The sequence below is a fragment of the Gorilla gorilla genome, chromosome 4 (genome assembly GCF_029281585.2).
Source record: "Gorilla gorilla gorilla isolate KB3781 chromosome 4, NHGRI_mGorGor1-v2.1_pri, whole genome shotgun sequence".
Lineage (NCBI taxonomy): Eukaryota > Metazoa > Chordata > Mammalia > Primates > Hominidae > Gorilla > Gorilla gorilla.
Genome location: NC_073228.2, coordinates 114,448,903 through 114,469,309, shown reverse-complemented (window position 1 = coordinate 114,469,309; position 20,407 = coordinate 114,448,903). Strand labels below are relative to the sequence as shown.

The window sequence follows — 20,407 nt, the reverse complement described above, 5'->3', positions numbered from 1 at the left end:
CAAAACAGATATAGATCAATGGAACAGAACAGAGCCCTCAGAAATAACGCCGCATATCTACAACTATCTGATCTTTGACAAACCTGAGAAAAACAAGCAATGGGGAAAGGATTCCCTATTTAATAAATGGTGCTGGGAAAACTGGCTAGCCATATGTAGAAAGCTGAAACTGGATCCCTTCCTTACACCTTATACAAAAATTAATTCAAGATGGATTAAAGACTTAAACGTTAGACCTAAAGTATCATTTTATTTAAATCCTTAGAAAGAGACCTGAATTGGCCCAGCTGGCATCAGATGTGTACTGTGAGAAAATCAGCAATGGCCAGGGGGCATGAAGTCATATGGACTAATATAGAACTTAGGCCCCAGTGCAGCAGGGACTGTTAATAATGAACACTTTTCAGAGAAGGAATTTGCACCCCGTATTATATATACATCTCAATTCCATTGTAGTACTTTCCTGAATCTCGTCTCGTATTTACTGTTTCTTCTTTCCCTCTTGTTTCCTAACTCTGGGATTCATCAAACAAAAACTTTCCTTTGATTAATTATTTTTTTTTCTTAGTATTCTTCCTCTTGAAATTTTAAGGCTTTGATCATCACTGATATGTCGGTGAATCTGAAATCTTTATTTCTAGATCTTATCCATTTCCTCATGCTTGACTTACAAGTCCTTTTGGATTATAAACCTTTCCACTTGGATGTCTCATTGGTAAATCATCCTCTCTATGCCCAGAATGGCACAGATCATCTGCTCAGATTCCTCCCGTCCAATTATCTTGATGTCATCTTTCTACTTCCAGTCATGTGGGCCAAAAACAGTGAGTTTATCTGTATGCTTGGCATCATGATTTCTTTTCTCATATCCCATTATTCATCATGCACTATTGATTTAGCTAGATCAATTTTAACTTGATTTAGCTTGACCTCCACCTAATCTCTAAATTCTGGATGATCATGTGCCCAGGAAAAAGCAGAGAAAGAACTTTGAAAGGACAACTGCTATTCTGTCCTTTTGAGTTCCTGCCAAGGCTTCAAGGATCACATGCTATTTCCACAAAGAAGCTTTTTCTGAATCTCACCAAAAAGAGTAATGCTTATAACTAACAGTTTTCCAGCACTGAATATATGCCAGGAACTAGGCTGTGTGGCTTGATTTGATGCTTTCCAAAATTCTGCAAGATTTTTTCACTGTTTCTGCAGATGGAAAATTATAGCTCCCACAGATTAAGTGATTCAGCAAAGATTATAGGACATGGAAGTGTTGGAATCATGATCTCTGCTTCTAAACTCCCACAGAATTTTATTTCTTTTTTAAGGAACATCTCCTTATGTTGCATCACTGTGAAGTGTCTCACTTCCCTCCCAGAATGGGAACTTCCTGAGGCCAGGCCTGATTTCTCTTCTAGCGCTCATGGTATGTAGCAAAATATTTTTTTATGTAGGAGGCTTTCATTAAATAGTTATTGAACAAATGAATTGTCAGCTTAAAAAGTTCACAGATATTCACATTATCACAGAATTCACAGATAATGTAAATACAGTCAGTTTGGATGGCGTGCCTATTTAACCAGGAGACTTCAGTATAAATATTTTATAAATAAAATTAGAATGATCTTTATTTACTGTGTGTTCCACAGGACTGCTCTTACATATTTAGACTAGATTATCTTCGTGAAATCCTTTGATATTTCAGAGAAATTGGAATGTGTGAAGCTGAAGTCTGTTTTTTGAAATGCCTGTATTTACTTTTTAAAAGTTTCCTTTTGCTTCTTACCATGTGTTATATATGTCACTCAATAAGTTTTAATTTTTACAATAATGTCTATTGTGATGGGCAGGAATTGGTTAAAATAGCTATGTTTATCTCTCACTAAATATTTATTAACATGATCTGTAGGAGACCAATTAAAGGACTCAGGATTTACATAGAAAGTTAAAAATAATTAGCTTTCCATGTTTTCAATGATGTATTACAAGCCATAATCCATATTGAAAAATGTTGGACAAAACTAAAATTATTATACAATGTAGTTTGAACATAGAAATTGAATTAGATATTATTTTCATCCTAAGCCTGTTATCTTGCTTTAGAAATAAAATGACATAACTATATTTTCCCTAAAGCCTATGAAAAAGCTGAGATAAACTAATTTCAGAAAATGTAATTTTAATTTGTATTTGAAACCCTGGATAGTGTGTGTGTGTGTGTGTGTGTGCGTGCACGTGCTTTTGTGTGCTTGGGGGTTGTCTGTGGTTGGTAATGGGGAAATCTAATTGAATTGAATTTACTGTTATTTTAAAAGAAGAATGAATTGCACATTATTATACTGTGAATCATTCTTAGGGATCTTAGAAAAACAGCTAAATGCAAAGACTTTGAGTCAGACAGTTCATTTCACATTTGGCTCAGTTTACTTTCAACATATAACCTTGAATGTGATACTTAACCTCTGTCAGCCTCCTATTTCTTCTTGTAAAACAAAGTACATTTTATACATTTCAAGCAGTATATATAAAGCAAACACCAGATGTTTGTTAAGCAAATTCTATGTACAACAGTAAAAAGAAACTTAAGCACCTAAAGTTACATCAGGGAATATAAGGCAGGTACATTAATATTACATTATAGGGCAGATTTTTATAGGCTTTAGAGGTAGACTTGAGGTGAGTTTCTGGCCCTTTGTAATTATGCGACCTGAAGCACAGTTTCTTCATGTCCACTGCCTCCATCCCTTGCCCCACCCCATAACCAAGTCAACATGCTCTAATTCCTGTCATTTTGCCACACATTCCTGCTGGTGCCCCTGTTTCTGCTCTCACCCCCTTGTTCTCTGAACAGCAGTCTCAGTAATGTTCTAAGAATGTTAATAAAATTGTGTCATGCTCTAATTTTAACCCTGTAATATCTTTCCATTACATCCAGAGTAAAATACAGACTCTACCCCATGGTTTAAATACCCTGAGAGAACTAGTCCCTAGCCCGCTCCTTGATCTCTTAACCTCTTTCCTTTATGTTCTTTCCCTCCCTCCCTCCTTCCCTCTTTCCCTTTCCCTTTCCCTTTTCCTCCCCTTCCCTTCCTTCCTTCCCCCACTCTTCTTTTTCTAAGTCTTTTGTTTTCTTTGTCTCTTGCTTTCTGTCTCTTTCTCATTTCAACTCAAATGTCTCTCCCTCATGATGTTCCCTGACTGCCTCGTGCAAAGTCTCACCTTTCCCGATAGTCTCTTCCACATCGCTCTATTTAAATTTTCACAGCACGGATCACTTTCAGAAAACACCATGTTGATATATGGTGTTCTTGTTTATTGGATGTATATTCTCTCCCAAAAGAGTATAAGACCCATGAGACAAGTGACTGCCTATCAGGTTTTAATTCACTTCCGTTTTGTGTCCTCTTGCCTAGCAGAGTGCTTGACTCACAGCAGATATTTAATTAATATAGAATGAATCAATAAATTAGAAAATGACTGGTAAGCTGTACCTTGAAGTGATTTTTTATCACCTTCCATTTTTTATTTGTCAACATTTATTTTTGTAAAATACATTTATTGTTTAGAACAGTTTTAGAAATGTAAGAAGATAGTACAGAGAGTTTCCGTATACCCTGCACTCAGTTTCTCCTCTTGCTAACATCCTACGTTAGTGTGGTACATTTGTCGCAATATTGAACCATGTTAATACATGACTATTAAGGGCTATATTTTATTCATATTTTTCTAGTTTTTACCTAATTTCCTTTTTTCTGTTCCAGGATCCCATACAGGACACTACATTACATTTAGTTATAATGTCTCCTTTGGCTCTTCTAGGCTGGGACAGTTCCTCAGACTTTGTTTTTAATGACCATGACAATTTTGAAGAGTACTAGTCAGGCATTTTGTAGAATGTTCTCCTGTGGGAATTTTTCAGATGTTTTTCTCATGATTATACTGGGTTTACCAGTTTCTGTGAGAGAGACCTGAGGTTAAGCACCATTCTCATCACATCACATCAGGGGTACATACAATCAAAACAATTTATCACTGCTGATGTTGATTTTGATCACCTGGCTGGAGCAGTGTTCCTTGTTTTTTTACTGAGAGTGACTATTTTTCCTCCTCCCTTTGGCTTACTGTACTCTTTGGAAGGAGGTCACTGTAAGCAGTTCATTTGTATCAATTTCTACTTCTCAACATTTTGAAATTCTGAATATGTTAAAAATAGAAGTATAAAAATTTATTAGAAGAAAATTTAGATTTCTGTTTGTATACTATTGGAGAGAGGGAAATCATCTAAGTGAGAAATCCCAGACATTATAAAGGAAAATAAAATCATATCTAAATATAAAATTTTAATTTATGACTAAAGTTATCATAACAATGAACAAAGATAAATATTATACTGAGATAGAAATACCTACAACATACATTTGCAAAATCTTAATGATAATAGTACCAGTTACCATTAATTAAATATTTAGCATGTACCAGGCACTCCTCTAAGTACAGTACATGCATTATTTCATTTAACTTTCAAAGAAACTCATGAAATATTTATATTTATTTTTCCATTTTACAGGCAAAGAAATTAAGGCATAATAAACTACTGAAGTTTAAAAATTTGTTAAAGGACAAAGTCAGATTCAAACCACAGGAAGTCTGGCTCCTGGGATGGTGCACATAACCACTATAACTATATTGCCATACATTGATTTTTTTATAAAAAGGCAAAAAAGTTTAATAAGTAAAAAGTGAACAAATATATAAAAATGCATGCCACAGAATAGGCATTATAAAAATGAATGTAAGGCCCTTCATACTGGAAAAGATTCTCAGGAATGCTAGTAGTTAGGGAAACACAAACTTTAAACCATAAGGAAATACCTGCATCAATCAAATGCAATTATCAAAACAACTGATATCATTCTGGTGAGGATGTGGGAAAATGAGAGTTGTTGTGCTTTACTAGTATATGCTTTACTAGAATATGAACGACTAGAATATTTTTGGAAGGTATTTTTTTAATCTGCTATAATTAAAAGTATACATACTCTTGTAATTAAAAGTATAAACACTTTTGTATATTTTTTTGCTGTGAAATGCTAACACACATACAGAAGACTATATGAACATTAATGATTAATGAATTATTATAAATCAAATACATATGTATTCACCAGGTGAAGACTTAAAATCATTTTCAGAAAACTTTTGTGTAACCCTTTTAAATAAAGAAATCCTAGTGCTGTCTTCATCAACATATAAACCAATTAAAAAAATCCTTCTTTCCTTAACTGTTTCTACTCTCCCAAATTGTCTTTTTCTTTACAGTTTTATGCTTTATATAAATGTAATATTGTAGTGTATATTCTTTTGTGTCTGGATTAACTATATGTTTGTAAGATCGTCTATATTGTTTGTATAGTTGTAGTTTGTTTATTTTTTCATTCCCTTGACATTGAATACTTACCTTTGGGTCTTCAAGCTCAACTAGACAGACTAATATGATTATTATAGGCCACACTAATCGCTGACCTCACTTAGCAGGATACAGCGCAGGGAACAGCATGCCAGCACACCAGCAACTGTTTACCTTCTGAAAGAGTTCTCAACAGAACAGAAATGGGAGCTAGTCTTCTGTAGCTACTCCAAATGACTGTGCATGTAAGAATGTGAGACTTAGAGAGCTGAGTGTAATAGATAGATAACCTTAAAATCCTGTGTCCCAAAGTGGAATCAATGACTTAAAAAGTCCTGCAAAGAACATGCGTTTAGGAGAGCCCAAAGATTCTCCTAATAAGGTATTTATAGTTTATTCACAGTCTAGGTATAATGTGTCAATCCGGAGTTTTGTTTGTTTGTTTGTTTGTTTTACCATAAGCGGTGGTCCCAGTAACACAGCCGACATCCACTTTTACTATGTTTTTAGGGGAATGGAATTAGAAAATAACCTAAGCTCAAATTTATGCATTATAAAAAGAAAGAACATTTTGCTTCACCCTTTATTCACAAACATACCATACTTTTTGGTTCACAAGATAGAATGTTGTTTGATTCCATATTTTATCCCTTATGAAAAATGTTGCTGTGATCATTCTTATACATGTTCCCTGGTACATAGGACATATTTCTATTGGATATATATAAAGTTGTGATATTGCTAAGTCAGTGGGTATGTCTGTCTTGAATCTTGATAGAAAACATCCAACTGTTTTCCAGTTGGTGGTTTTACCAATTTACACAACCACACGCAGTTTGTGAGAATTTCTATTACTCCATATTCTCTTCAATTTCTGGTATTGGCATTCTTTTAAGTGTTAACCCTTCTGGTGAATGTGAAGTAGCATCTAATTTTGGTTTTAATTTGAATTTCCCTATTATCTTGATGATTATTTCCATATTTATTGGCCACTTGGATTTCTTCCTTTGTGACTTCCCTTTTTAAGACTTTTCTCCATGTTTCTATTTATTGGGAGTTCTTTATATCTTCTGTATATGAGCCCTTTATCAACTACATGTTGAAAATATGTTCTACCACTTAAAATTTTGCCTTTTCATTCTCTTATACTTTCTAATTCATTTTTTGGAAGACACAGTCTTATAGTAATAAAATAATCATATGTATAAATGTATTTATAAGCAGAGGTGGTAACCAAAATATTTAACTATAGATGTAGTGTGGGGGCTGATAAACCAGAATAGTGTGCACCTGTTGAATGTTAGATCAGCTTATAAGGCTGTTTTCATGATGATGATTATGATGTGCATTGGTTAGCACAACCAACATTTTATAGGAAGTAATGTGAAATGTCAATCAATAAAGGAATTATTGGATTTGTTGAAGTACATCTGTATTCTGCATATTAAGATCAATTGAACTTTAGGAGCTGACTGCTATAATCTGGAAGGATGAAAATCCCAAAAATATAATTCTGGGAAATATTTTAAAAATTCTTTAAGTGATATTTATTTACATTTTTAGAAGGAGATTTATTTGTGAAACACATAAAAACACGACAAAAAACTTCATAGGCCAGTTTACACAATAAAATAAGCAATAATAACATACCTATTTTTGCAAACATAAAGAGGTATATTAATGGACATTGCATAGGTATAACAGTTGTGAGTGATAAACCATATTCATAAAAATTGGACAACAGGATATGTGTAAGTGCATATTACTATGGTTGGTAATTGTGTCCACCCAAATTTATAACTGTGGTCATCTGACATTCTTTGATGAACACTGTAAGTCTTGACAAGATTGGCACAAACTATGATGGGTCAATACCACATGCGCAGTCACCTAAAAGAACCAAGATCTCAATAAATTTTATTTTTCACAAATGCAGCTGTACAAAAAGGACATCTCTTCATTTACTGAGAAAGTTTCAACATTTTTTGTACACATACAATGCTTGCACACAAAGTCAGTGTTGTGGTAGTGCACTTTCGTGTAGGCAAATTTGCAAAAAATGCATAAAATGAATTATAACTCTCTGGAAGTCTCTATACAACTTATACTTCCAGTATACCATAGTAATATATTTTTTTAAATTCTGATAATTTAAAATAGTTGAAAAAAAAAGAAGAAAAGAAGAAAAACAAAAACAAAACCTTTTCACATGCCTGTTGGCCATCTGTATGTGTTCTTTTGAGAAATATCGATTCAGGTCCTCTGTACATTTTTTAATCAGGTCATTTCTTTTTGGCTATTGATTTATTTTAGTTTCTTAAATATTTTGGATATTAGCACCTTCTTGGATACATGGTTTGCAAGTATTTTCTATCAATTCGTAGATTGCCTGTTCACTCTGTTGATTGTTTTTATATTGTGCACAAGATTTTTAGTTTGATGCAATCCCACTTGTCTAGTTTTGCTTTTGGGTTCATAGCGGAGAAATTATTGCCAAGACCAATATCAAGAAGTATATTCCCTACGCATTCTTTTAGTAGTTTTACAGTTTCAGGCCTTACATTTAAGTCTTTAAATCATTTTGAACTGATTTTTGAATGTGGTGTGGGATAAGGGTCTAATTACGTTCTTCTGCATGTAGATATTCAGAGACTGTCCTTTCTGCATTGTGTATTCTTTCAACCCATGTCAAAGATCAGTTGACTGTAGATATATGGATTTATTTCTGGATTTTTGATTCTCCTCCATTGGCTTTTAGGTCTTTTTTTATGCCGGTACCATGCTGGTTTAATTACTGTGGCTTTGTAATATTTTGAAGTCAGGAAATGTGATTCCTCCATCTTTGTTCATCTTGCACAAGATTGTTTTGGCTATTCAAGGTCTTTGTGGTTCCATATGAATGTTATTATTATTTCTGTAAAGAATGCTATTCGGATTTGATAGCAATTGAATTGACTCTGTAGATCTCTTTGGGTAATATGGACATTTTAACAATACTGAGTTTTCCAATCCATGAACACAGGATGTCTTTCTATGTCTTCTTTGTTTTTTACAGGTCTTTTTTTTTTGTGTTTTCTGTAAATTCCTTTATAAATGTTTTATAATTTTCAGTGTACAGGTCTTTCACCTCTTTGATAAATTTACTCCTTAGAATTTTATTATTTTTGTTGCTATTATAAATAGGATTGTTTTCTCCATTTCCTTTTTTGGATAGTTCATTGTTTATATATAGAAATTTACTGATTATTGTATGTTCCCTTTTTATCCTGTAACTTTATTGAATTCATTTCTTAGTTCTAAGAGATTTTTGTGGATTATCTAGGAATGTCTACATATATGTCATTTGCAAGAAGAGATAATTTTCTTCTTTTCCAATTTGGATGCCTTTTATTTATTTATTCTTATTTAATTGCTCTGGCTAAGACTTGCAGTACTGTGATGAAAAGAAGTGGTAGAAATGGGCATCCTTGTCTTGTATAGTGTCTTAGAGGCAAAGTTTTCTGTTTTCTTTCATCGATTATGATATTGGCTGTGGTTTTTGATATGATGGTCTTTATTCTGTAAAGTAAATTGAAGTAAATTCTTTTTACACCTATTTTCTTGAGAATTTTAATCATGAATGGAAGTTAAACTTTGGCAAATGTTTTTTTCTCTGTTGAGTTGACCTTTTTTTTTTTTTTTTTGGTAATATGGTATATTACACTGATTTATTTTTGTGTGTTGAACCATCCTTGTACTCCAGGGATAAATCTCACTTGGTCATGGTGTATAATTGTTTTAATGTGTTATTATATTTGCTTTGCTAGTATTTTATTTATGATTTTTGCATTGACGTTCACTAGGGATTTTGGCCTATAGTTTTCTTTACTTATAGTGTCTTTGTACAGTTTGAGTATCAAGTTGATGCTGGCCTCATAAAATGAGTTTGGAAGTGTTCCTTCTTGTATTTTTTGCAAGAGTTTAAGAGAGTTGGTAGTAATTCATCTTTGAATGTTTGCTTGAATTCAACCATGAAACCACCTGGTCCTGGGCTTTTCTTTGTTGGGAGGTTTTTCATTACTAATCTAATCTTTTTTTTCTATTGGTGTGTTTAGGCTTTCTATTTCATCTTGATTCAGTTTTGGTAGCTTGTAAATTTCTAGGAATTTATTCATTTCTTCTAGATTATCCAATTTGTTGGTATATAATTGGTCATAATAGTTTCTTATGTTTCTGAGGCATCTGTTATAATGTTTTCACTTTCATTTCTGATTTTATTTATTTGACTTCTTTTTTGTTGATTATTCTAGCTAATGGTTTTTCAATTTTGTTTATTTTTTCAAGAAAGCAAGTCTTAGTTTTGAGGATTTTTAGTTTTTTATTCTTTAATTTATTTATACTCTTATATTTATTATTTCCTTCTTTCTGCAAACTTTAGAATTATTCTTTTTGTAGTTCCTTGAGGTATAAAGTTAAGCTGTTTTTTTCCAGATATTTCTTCATGTAATGTGAGTATTTATTATTATAAGCTTTTCTGTTATTACTGCTTTTGCTGCATCCCAGAAGTTTTGGTAAAGTGTGTATATAAGGTTGGTTGGCTTGTGAGCACTGAGAAAGGTATGTAAAGATACACAATAAGTCATTAATCTTGGCTGTTAATCTTGACAGTTCGAATTGGAGGCAGTAGTGTTGGGAAGCAATCTATTAACTTTTTCATCATGCATCTCTGAATGTTTGGGTTATTAAAAACAGCACTGTTATTTTCATATTTTTAAAAACATAATTCCTAATGATATTATAAAAATTAAATGGATGAAGGGGCTATCTTTTTTAACTTCCAAACTCTTCATACAAATGAGAAGATTAAAGTTATTTTGGACACTTTATGTAGCGTAGGTTCACATAGATCAAAAATATGTTATCCCAGATGACTATTGAGAAACAATTTTCAGCCAGTGTTCACCAAATATCTTCAAAAGCAAGAATGGAATGAAAATCAGGAAATCAAAGATGAGGTTGCTTATTTCAAAATGCCCAATTATCACAGACTTTGTATGTTCTAACACCTCAACTCTTCCCCTATTGTACTGCAAGCTCCACTAAGGCTGGATTATTTGTCTTTTTTGCTGCTGTATCCCTAATGCAAAACTTAGCGCCTGATATATAGAAGTCAATAAATTCTTAGTAAATGAATTAATAAATGCTTATTTTAAGATTGCTATTTAACTGCCCATTTAAAAAATAGCAGCTAAAGGGTTGATTATTTCATTAATTGCTCTGTTCTGGGATATCTTATATTTGATTCCAGTTTACAGAACACCTTATCATTACCTGTGTTCAGCCTGTCATCATGTGGCACTGTTATTTTTAGTAGATCTGTCTCCCCAGTAGGACTGTGAATTACTCAGGGACAAAATCTGATTTCTATTCATTTTTTTATTTATCTCACAGAGCAACAAATTCAGTAAATTCTATTTCAGTAAATACAGTAATTTAGAATGTTTTATTTTTTCAGATTATTCTTTCTAATAGCATGACTCCAACAATAATTTTACTTCACAAAAACACAGTTCATTGATTCTACTGTTCACTATTCCTTTGATATCACTTTGGTCCCATGCCCATCTTCAATTTTGTGGTACATCCTTATTGTCACTTCACTTGTTCTCGCATACACCTTCAACTTATTTGTCCTACTTTTCTTTGAAATTCTCATATACTCTCTCTACATTTTCCCTATGGGATCCATTTAATTCGTAAGACTTTAAATTCCATATCTATGCTGATGACTCGAATATCGGTATATCTTGTCTGAATTTTTCCCTGAAATTCAAGCTCATATATCCAACTGCTTACACTCCATCTCCACTTGGATGGCCATGATCATCTCAAACATAGCATGTCCAATACTAAAATTATTCTCTATCTTCACCCCACATCCGCTCCTCTAACAATTTTCCCCATCTTAGTGAATAGCAATTCAGTCCTTCTAGTTACTCAGTTGAGTCACGACTTCTTTCTTTCTCTCATGCCTAATTTCTAATTCATTGGCAAATCTGGTTGGAGCTGAAGTCAAGACATATCCATTATCCAAACTCTTCTCCTTATTTATATTCTGTAATCCTGATCCAAGCCACTATTACGTCCCACCTAACTACATGTAAGCTCCCCCTTTTGCTACATCCCACCTCCCTACACGCTAATTCTCAGTATAGCATTGGAGAAATTTGGTTAAAGCTCATGTTAAATCATGCCACGTCTCTTCTCAAACCCTGCAGTAGCCTCCCATCTCATGTGGTTAATATGGCTACTTGCTACCTCTTTGACCTTACTTCATACTTATACTTCTTTCTTCCCTTGCTCCCTCAAATCCAACCATGTTTGGGCTGATTCCACTTGCATAGAAGGAGTAAAAGTTTAGCTTAAAGGAATCAATGCTGATTTATCAGCCTTCAACATAATTGAATCAGCCTTCAACATGAATCAGCCTTCAACATAAATCAGCCTTCAACATAATTGAAGCTGTGCTGGATTTTATCTGAAGAAGGTTTATACCAACAAGACTTCTAGCAGTCATCTCAGAAACTTTTTCTCAGGGGCCACAAAGGTCTTTGACAATGGGAATTATGTTTCTCCATCTAAGAGTATGACAGGATCAATCCAGGAGGCTTGCATGTATCTTTTACTGATTTTTTTGTGTGAAACAGTTTTATTAAGAAAGTATTTTTGCTAGAATATAGTTATACATAGCCACTGGAAGTTGATTAATTGAAATTTGGAAATGATAGCTATAATTTTTAAAATGTTAATTTTTCAATGTTTTATTTAGGCCAACATTTTCAATCACAAAAGAATTCATCTTGAGATTCAATCAAACACAAAATTCCAAAGAGAAGGAAGAATTGTTGGAACTAGCTAGAAAAATCATTCTCAGATGTAAGGTAATGGCATATCATTTGATTGTTGAGCATGTTAACTTCCTTTTCTAGTTGGTACGTGATTACACATTCTAAAATATTGTAAGAAAAAATAAGAATATATCTTTCTTTAATTATAAGTAGGGATAGTGAAAATATTAATGCAAATTAAAATTAAAGCTTATAATCAAATAATAAAAGCTCCCTGTAAATTTTTGTGGAAATATACCAGTCCAGCAGCCCATAGCAAAACGTTAAGTCTGGCAAATAAATTTTTGATTATGAAAATTATATTTTTTTAAAAAAAGTTAATTGAGATATGCTGTGTCTCAAAGGAGAAAAAGGCCTTTCTAAACCTTTATATACATGCACAAAGTACTCTGTTCTTTCTCTGTAACAAACTATTCTTCACCTAACTTGTGAAAAATACATTCTTTAAGAAAATGACATTAATCCCCAAATTTACAAATAGATATCAAAACAGAACAAGAAGTAAAGTAAGTCCTTGCTTTGCCTTTTTTACATTGGATTCAGTTTAAGTTTTACAGAGAAATAACATACATATTTTGCTTTGATATGAATAATTCATTAAATAAAAGCTGCACAAAACTGGTGCATAAATTAAGCCACCTTTTTTGTGGTGTTGTAGTGGTGTTATTTTCCAGTTCATGGCTGCCCATATATTTGAAAATTTTGAAAAAAATTTGATTAGAAAAAGAGTATACTTTTGATAAGTGTGTATGCAGACAGGTGCCAGGAGGTGCATTCATCAGTGAACTTTTCTCCAATTGTGCAAGTGTTCCCTGCAACAGTCCCAGGAGTGGGCACAATAAGGGAAGTGGAACAATCCTGATCATCTCCCTCAAGTTCATTAACTTCCTTATATCAACAGTGAAGTAGCCAGGGTTTTCCAGCAAACTGGCATCAAACTCACTTCTGTTTTATCACATTTCTTCAATGTTTTTCCTTATACAATTAAAAAAATGCATTCCCTTGGGGGAAATTGGAAGTACTCACTAGAAAGTAAAAAATGAGAATTATTTTCAGCAAATAGCAAATGATATTACTTGTAATATCAACTTTTTTACATCTTAACACTAATACAGTTTGCATAAAATCTCCAAAAATTTGAGTAATAAAAGCAAAAATATAAAATTGTATACAACTCTGGCCACCAAGCATTAGCTTCATAGAATGACTTTTGGAGCACAATTAAGAGTTAAAAATAAATATGTATATATAAATATGTACATTTTGATTTGTCTTTTTCATGCTTCCTCATAACAGAGAAAATTGGGTCTCAAAACCCTGGGCTCTGGAAAGCATGTGCATCTTCCTGCTGCATGGACTGAAGTAATATATCTGGCTCAATGCAAAGGGGAAATCCAAGATGGTACGTACTTTAAATTCTTATTAGGTATCCTAAGTATTTTCTATATCATCAGTGAAGGCATAATTTGAGAACTTTAATTTTTAAAAATTGTGCAGAAGACAAGAAATTTTTCTACTCTATCAAAATACATTTTATTATGAAAATTCATTTTGTAATTTTGAATTTATGATTTTAACTAAGCTTTTTAGTGATAAAACTATTTTAAAAACTTTACTCAGCATAGTCTTTATTACTTTTTTGCCAAAATTAGCAACTAATTAAAAACTACTATAAAATGTCATTTAGTGATTTCCAATTACAATAGGCACTAGACTTTAGAGAAATTTGCTTCATTTTATAATTATTACTTATAAAACATTAATCAAATAACCATTTGTTTTCCACTTGTTTTAAATAGCAAGCTTTACTCATTACCTTTTCATTTATCACTCCTCATTTATGCCTCCTTTAAAACATCCTCTAACTAATCTAAAAAAAAATTAAACAATGTTATTTCTAAGGGGGTAAAATTCTTTCCATCACTATCATTTAATTGTATATATATGCCTTTTAAAGTAGTTTTAGAATGTTAACCACATGAGCTCAGAGAGAATTTCCCCCGTGTAAATTAGCTTTTGTAGTGCTATCTGGGAGTTTTCAAGCAACGGGAAGAGTAAGAATTATTTTGTATTTAACTTGCCTTTATGGTCCTTCATCACAGTGCCATCCACAGCCTGACCTCTATTAAGAATTTAAATGATATTGAGGTAAACACTCTTGGTTTACCAGCAAGAAGAGGCTGTTTGCTCTTCATTGACAATTACATTTCAGTTTTAATTAGTCATGTGATTTAGAAGAGGACTGGCCCTTGCCCAACCCGAGGGGGGTGAATCATGGATGGTCTAAATCAGGGGTCTCAAAACCCCGGACCATGAACTGGTACCAGTCTGTGGTCTGTTAGGAATTGGGCCGCACAACAGGCTGTGAGCAGCTAGGGAGCGAGCATTACTGCCTCAGCTCCACCTCCTGTCAGATCAGCAGTGACATTGGATCCTCATAGGTGTGTGAAGCCTATGGTGAACTGCACATGTGAGGGATCTAGGCTGCGTGCTCCTTATGAGACAAAACCAGTCCCTGGTGCCAAAAAGGTTGGGGACTGCTGGTCTAAATCAATTATGGTAATTCCTTTTCACTTGCTAGTGATTTGATTAGGGGTAGTCACATGACCTGGTCCTGAGCAAAGTGATGTAAAGACAGCTATATTTCCTGTACTTTTTGTTGACTTGCTTTTGAAAAAGACATGCCTTTCCTCCCTGTACTCTTGTTCCTGTCTAGTTTGCTTGGTAAGAACATGATGCCTGGAGCTTGTATAGTCATCACAGTCCTCATGCACTTGAGAGGGAACTAGAAGATGAAAGAAATGTGCATATAGAGGGCAGCTATCTTAGCTGTCCCTGGAACCTTTCCAATTCTAATCTTGTGAAATAAACCTCCTTATTTTCAAGACAGTTTTGTTGCATTTTCTGTTACATACAGCAAAAGGATTTTAATGCATTCACATATTTAATTGTAAGTAATACTCTCAATATGACTTCTTACTCTCTTCACAACTAAAATAACTGAATGAGTGTTTTACCTGTACTTTTGTCTGCTCCTCATTCTGCAGTCCACCCTCCACTCAACAGCTTCTGATTACACTCAAATGCGTGTAACTCCATATCATGGCCTACAAGGCTCTGCATGTGCTGGCTTCTGGCTACCTCCCTACTTACTCATTATGTTCAGCCCTACTGACCTCCTTCCTGTCCCTTGAGCATGTCAGGGTTCTTCTTTCCTCAAGTCCCTGTATTTGCTGTTCGTCCTCATATGTTTACATGGAAGCTCCTCAAAACTTTTGTAATGATTTGAGAAGCTGTTTTCTCTAGGCTCTTAGCTCTATATTCTTCTTCCTTCAGCTTCACTGGGTGGCCCTGTTTCCTCTACCTTGATTCTCTAGTCTTCTGCTATTCCCTTTTTATCTTTAGCACTGCCTTTTATCATCTGGTTCTGTCCTATTTCTCCACCACGATGTCTGTGGCCTGGCGATTTATTTAGCCTGTATAGTGTTGGATCTATAATAGCTGAGCCCCCTTGGACATTTCTTCCTTCCTCTAGCCTCTCGACCTTGGTGACTTCTGTTTCAGTTGCTTCATGCCATGGAGTTGAACTTCCTACGTGGCAGCTTAGGGTTCCAAAGCTAGTATCTTGAGAGAGAGAGAGATCCAGGTGGAAGCAGTGGTGCCTTTTCTGATTCAGTCTTAGAAGTCACATAGTGTCATTTCTGCCACATTCTATTGGTTGAAACTGTCACAGGACCTGCTCAAGTTTAAGGAGAAGGGCATATAGACATCACCTCTTGATGAGAAAGGTGTCAAAGAATTTGTAAATATATTTTAAAACTGCAATTTGGTCTTAATGACAGGAAATAATTACAAAAAGTAATTATAGCATGTAGAAAAACAGGATGATTTTCAAATGATGCAGTTTCTATATTTTTAATATTTCAGAAGCTTTAAATATGCTTTATGCATCTCTGGACCATGCTTCCTTTGATTATGATCATCTGCCTGCCTTATTTTTTGTTGCGGAATCGGTTTTATACAGACTGTGTTGTGATGCATCCCTCAAAACATATTTATATTCAGTTGAAATAAAGCTAGCAAAGGTATGTTTTGAAAAACTTCTTAATGTTTTTAAATATTTCACATACTACATGTAACAACATGACATCTGTTTTAGGATCAAAACAGAACGTTTAGTTTTATTATAGAATATTCTTTTGTTTGGTATTTTAATCTTCTCTAATTGTGAGTAGTACGTTATTATTGCTTAATATCTAAATGGAGATAGTTTGAGAAAATATAATGTCACAAACTACATAAGAAAATAACATTTCATTAAAAAACAATATACTTATACTTAACTGTTTCTCTAAGTATATATAGAGTTTTTCTTTTCTATTTTAAGGACTTTTAAATGCCACCTCCTTTGCCATTTAAAACTGCTGACAAATAACTTTAAATAGCTGCCCAATTTGGGAAGCTTAGTTGTTCTTCTAATATTCTATGTCACTTTAGATCTATGAAAATGAAAAACTCTTTTCAGGTAACTCATATTTTGTAATGTCCTTGAGATCATATTGTTTCACTCTCAGTGATGATCACGGTTGACTGCTGTAAAATACATTATTAGTCAAACAAATGTAGTTTAACTAATGGTTTTACTGCAAAGAAAGAAAAGAAAGGCTAAAAGTATTTTTTAAGATGGTTTTATATATATATATATACACACATATATGTTCATATATATAGGAATGAAACAAATTGATTATGCAGAAACGGTTTTTTAAATTAAATTTTGATTATAAACTGTTAGAAATCGAGCATGAGAGAACATTGATGAATCAGTCCATCAGTTGAACATTTTGGGGAGACAACCACATTTCAGTCATTGTAAATCAAGCTTAGATGCTCTCTGACACATTTGGTAGTAAAAGACTTGTGGAGACCAAGCAAAAGTAGATACAGAGAATACATAATAGAAATTAACCATGCAAAAAAACTGAGCTTTGCATAGATGGAGGATTGAAGAAAATAGTCAAGATATTACCAATAACTGTTTTGGGATGGTGAGCTTATGATGATTTTTTTTCTTTTTCTGTATTTCCAAAACTGTCCACTAAAATATGTATTTATAGTTATAATGAAAACAATATATATAAGTAAAAATAAAATATATAAAAATAAAATGTAAATATACATATTTATAATGAAAAAATAAATGTAATAAAATTTTTAAAATGGAATAGAAAAACATGGAGCAAGTCTGGCTTTTATCTCCTTTATTTCTCATCTCCTTCAGTGACCTTTCTCCATTTCTTGCCTTTTGTATTTCTGCTAGCAAGAAAAAAATAGCTACAAAATATAGTTTTATGCATGGAGCATATTGCTTATACTTTGCACATGCTCTGTTATCTGCAAAGCCAGATGATTTGTACCAGTTCTGATAGCAGCTGCAAACACTTAAACCTTACTTAACTATGTGCCTTACACAATGATAAGTGCTTTAAATATATTAGACACATTAACTTATTTTATTCTCACAACTATCCTAAGAGGATTATTCATGATTTCACATATTCTACATCTCACTGTGGCACAGAGAGTTTTAAGTGACTTGCCCAAAGTCTAAGCAGAGAGAGTTTTGATATTCAATGTGGCTACAGAGTTCAGTGAACTCTCAGCTATGATGCTACACATCTACCTTGGTTCTCAGATTTACTAATTTTTACCTTATTTTTTCTTCTATTGATATATAAATAACATTTTAAATATTTATGAAGTACATGTTAGTGTTTGTTACATGACTAGCATGTGTAATGATCAAGTCAGGATATTTAGGGTATCCATCGCTTTGAGTATTTATTATTTCTATGTGTTTGCATAATTTCAAATCCTCTCTTCTAGTTACTTTGAAATATACAAAGCATTGTTGGTAAGTATAGTCACCCTACTCTAGTATCAAACATTCTATCTAATGCTATATTTGTACCTATTAACCAACTTCTCTTTATTTTCCCCTCCCATTTACCCACCCTTTTTAGTCTCTGATATCTATAATATTATTCTGTTCTCTTTGTCCATGAGATCAAGTCTTTTAGCTTCCACACGTTAGTGAGAACATGTGGTATTTGTATTTCTGTGCCTAGCTTATTTCATTTAACATAGTGACTCCCAGTTCCATCCATATTACTGCAAATGACATTTCATTATTTTATTGCCAAATTGTATTGCATTGTGTATATACACCACATTTTCTTTATCTAATCACCCATTAATGGATACTTACGTTAATTCCATATCTTTACTATTGTGAAGAGTGCTTCAGTAAATACGAGAGTGCAGGTATTCCTATAATACACTGATTTTCTTTATCTTCCTAAAAGATAAATGCCCACTAGTGGAATTGCTGGATAATATGGTAGTTCTATTTTTAGTTTCTTAGAAACCTAAACACTGTTTTCCATAGTGGCTGTACTAATTTACATTTCCACCAATAGCGTATGCATTCTCTTTTCTCTGTATCCCCGCCATCATGTGTATTTTTTTTTTGTCTTTTTAATAATAGCCATTCTAACTGGAGTGAAATAATATTTAATTGTGGTATATGGTCTTTATTATTTTGAGGCATGCTCCTTCTATGCCTAGTCTGGAGACTTTTTATCATGAAGGGATGCTGAATTTTTTCAAATGCTTTTTCTGCATCTGAGATGATCATATGGTTTTTGTTCTTCATTCTGTTGTGATGTATCATGTTTATTGATTTGCATATGTTGAATCATTCTTGATTCCCTGGTATAAATCCAATTTGATCGTGTTGTATTATCTTTTTGATGTGCTGTTGGATTCAGTTTGCTAGTATTTTGTCGAGGTTTTTTGAGTCTATGTGCATTAGGGATATTAGCCTATAGTTTTCTTTCTTTGTTGCACCTTTTCTGGTTTTGGTATTAGGGTAATGCTGGCCTTGGGAAATGTGTTAGGGAGAGTTCCCTCGCCTTTTACTTTTGGGAATAGTTTGAGGAGGGTTGGTATTAGTTTTTCCTTATCTATTTGGTAGAATTCAGCAGTGAACCCATCTAGTACTGGACTTTTCTTTTTTGGGGGAATCTTTTTGTTAAGGACTCAATCTTGCTACTCATTGGTATTTTCAGGTTCTGTATTTCTTCCTGAGTCAATCTTGGTAGGTTGTATGTTTTCAGGAATTTATCTGTTTCCTCTAGTTTCCAGTTTGTTTGTGTATAGTTGTTTACAATAGTCTCTGATGATCTTTTGTACTTCTGTGGTATTAATTGTAATATCTACTTTTTCACTTTTGATTATGTTTGAGTGGCCTTCTCTCTTCTTTTCTTGGTTAGTTTAGCTAGCAGTTGATCAATTTTATCTTTAAAAAAACTTTTTCATTTTGTTGATCTTTTGTGTTGCTTTTTTAGTCTCAATTTCATTTATTTCTTCTTTGATCTTTATTATTTATCATCTCCTACTAATTTTGAGTTTGGTTTGTCCTTGCTTTACTAGTTCCTTGAAGTGCATCATTAGATTATTTGAAATCTTTCTGTTTTTTTGATGCAGGAATTTATTGCTATAAACACCCTTCTTAACACTGCTTTTGCTCTGTCTCTCAGGTTTCAGTATACTGTGCTTTCATTTTCATTTGTTTCAAAACTTTTTTTTTAATTTCCATTTTAACCTCTTCATTGACCCAGTGGTTGTTCAGAAACATGTTGTTTAATTTCCATGTATTTTTATAGTTTTCAAAGTTCCTCTTGGTATTGATTTCCAGTTGTGTTTCATTATAGTCTGAGAAGATACTTGGTATGATTTTGATTTTAAAAATTTGTTGAGACTTATTTTTTGCCTAGCATATGATCTAACCTGGAGAATATTCCATGTGCTAATGAGAAGAATGTGCATCCTATTTTTGTGTTGGGAAAAATATTCTGTGAATATCTTTAATGTCCATTTGTTCTAAAGTCCAAGTTAAATACAATGTCTCTTTGTTGATATTCTATCTAAATAATATGTCTTATGCTAAGGGACGAGTGTTGAAGTTCTGCACTATTAATGTATTGGAGTCTATATTTCTCTTTAGATCTAGTAGTATTTGTTTTGTGAATCTGGGTGCTCCCTGTTGGGTGCATAT

General features: G+C 33.2%; 1 protein-coding gene across 7 annotated transcripts in view; it reads left to right on the top strand.

The window, feature by feature from the left end:
• TMEM232 (transmembrane protein 232) overlaps positions 1–20,407 on the top strand; it is a 324,485-nt gene that overhangs the window by 86,896 nt on the left and 217,182 nt on the right. For all 7 annotated transcript variants that reach the window (XM_055387542.2, XM_055387541.2, XM_063706702.1 and 4 more), the window contains 3 exons: positions 12,210–12,321; positions 13,585–13,690; positions 16,216–16,373. In XM_055387542.2, the coding sequence (XP_055243517.2) occupies positions 16,227–16,373 (147 nt within the window). In that variant the 5' untranslated portion in view covers positions 12,210–12,321; positions 13,585–13,690; positions 16,216–16,226. The remainder of the gene's footprint in view (positions 1–12,209; positions 12,322–13,584; positions 13,691–16,215; positions 16,374–20,407) is intronic.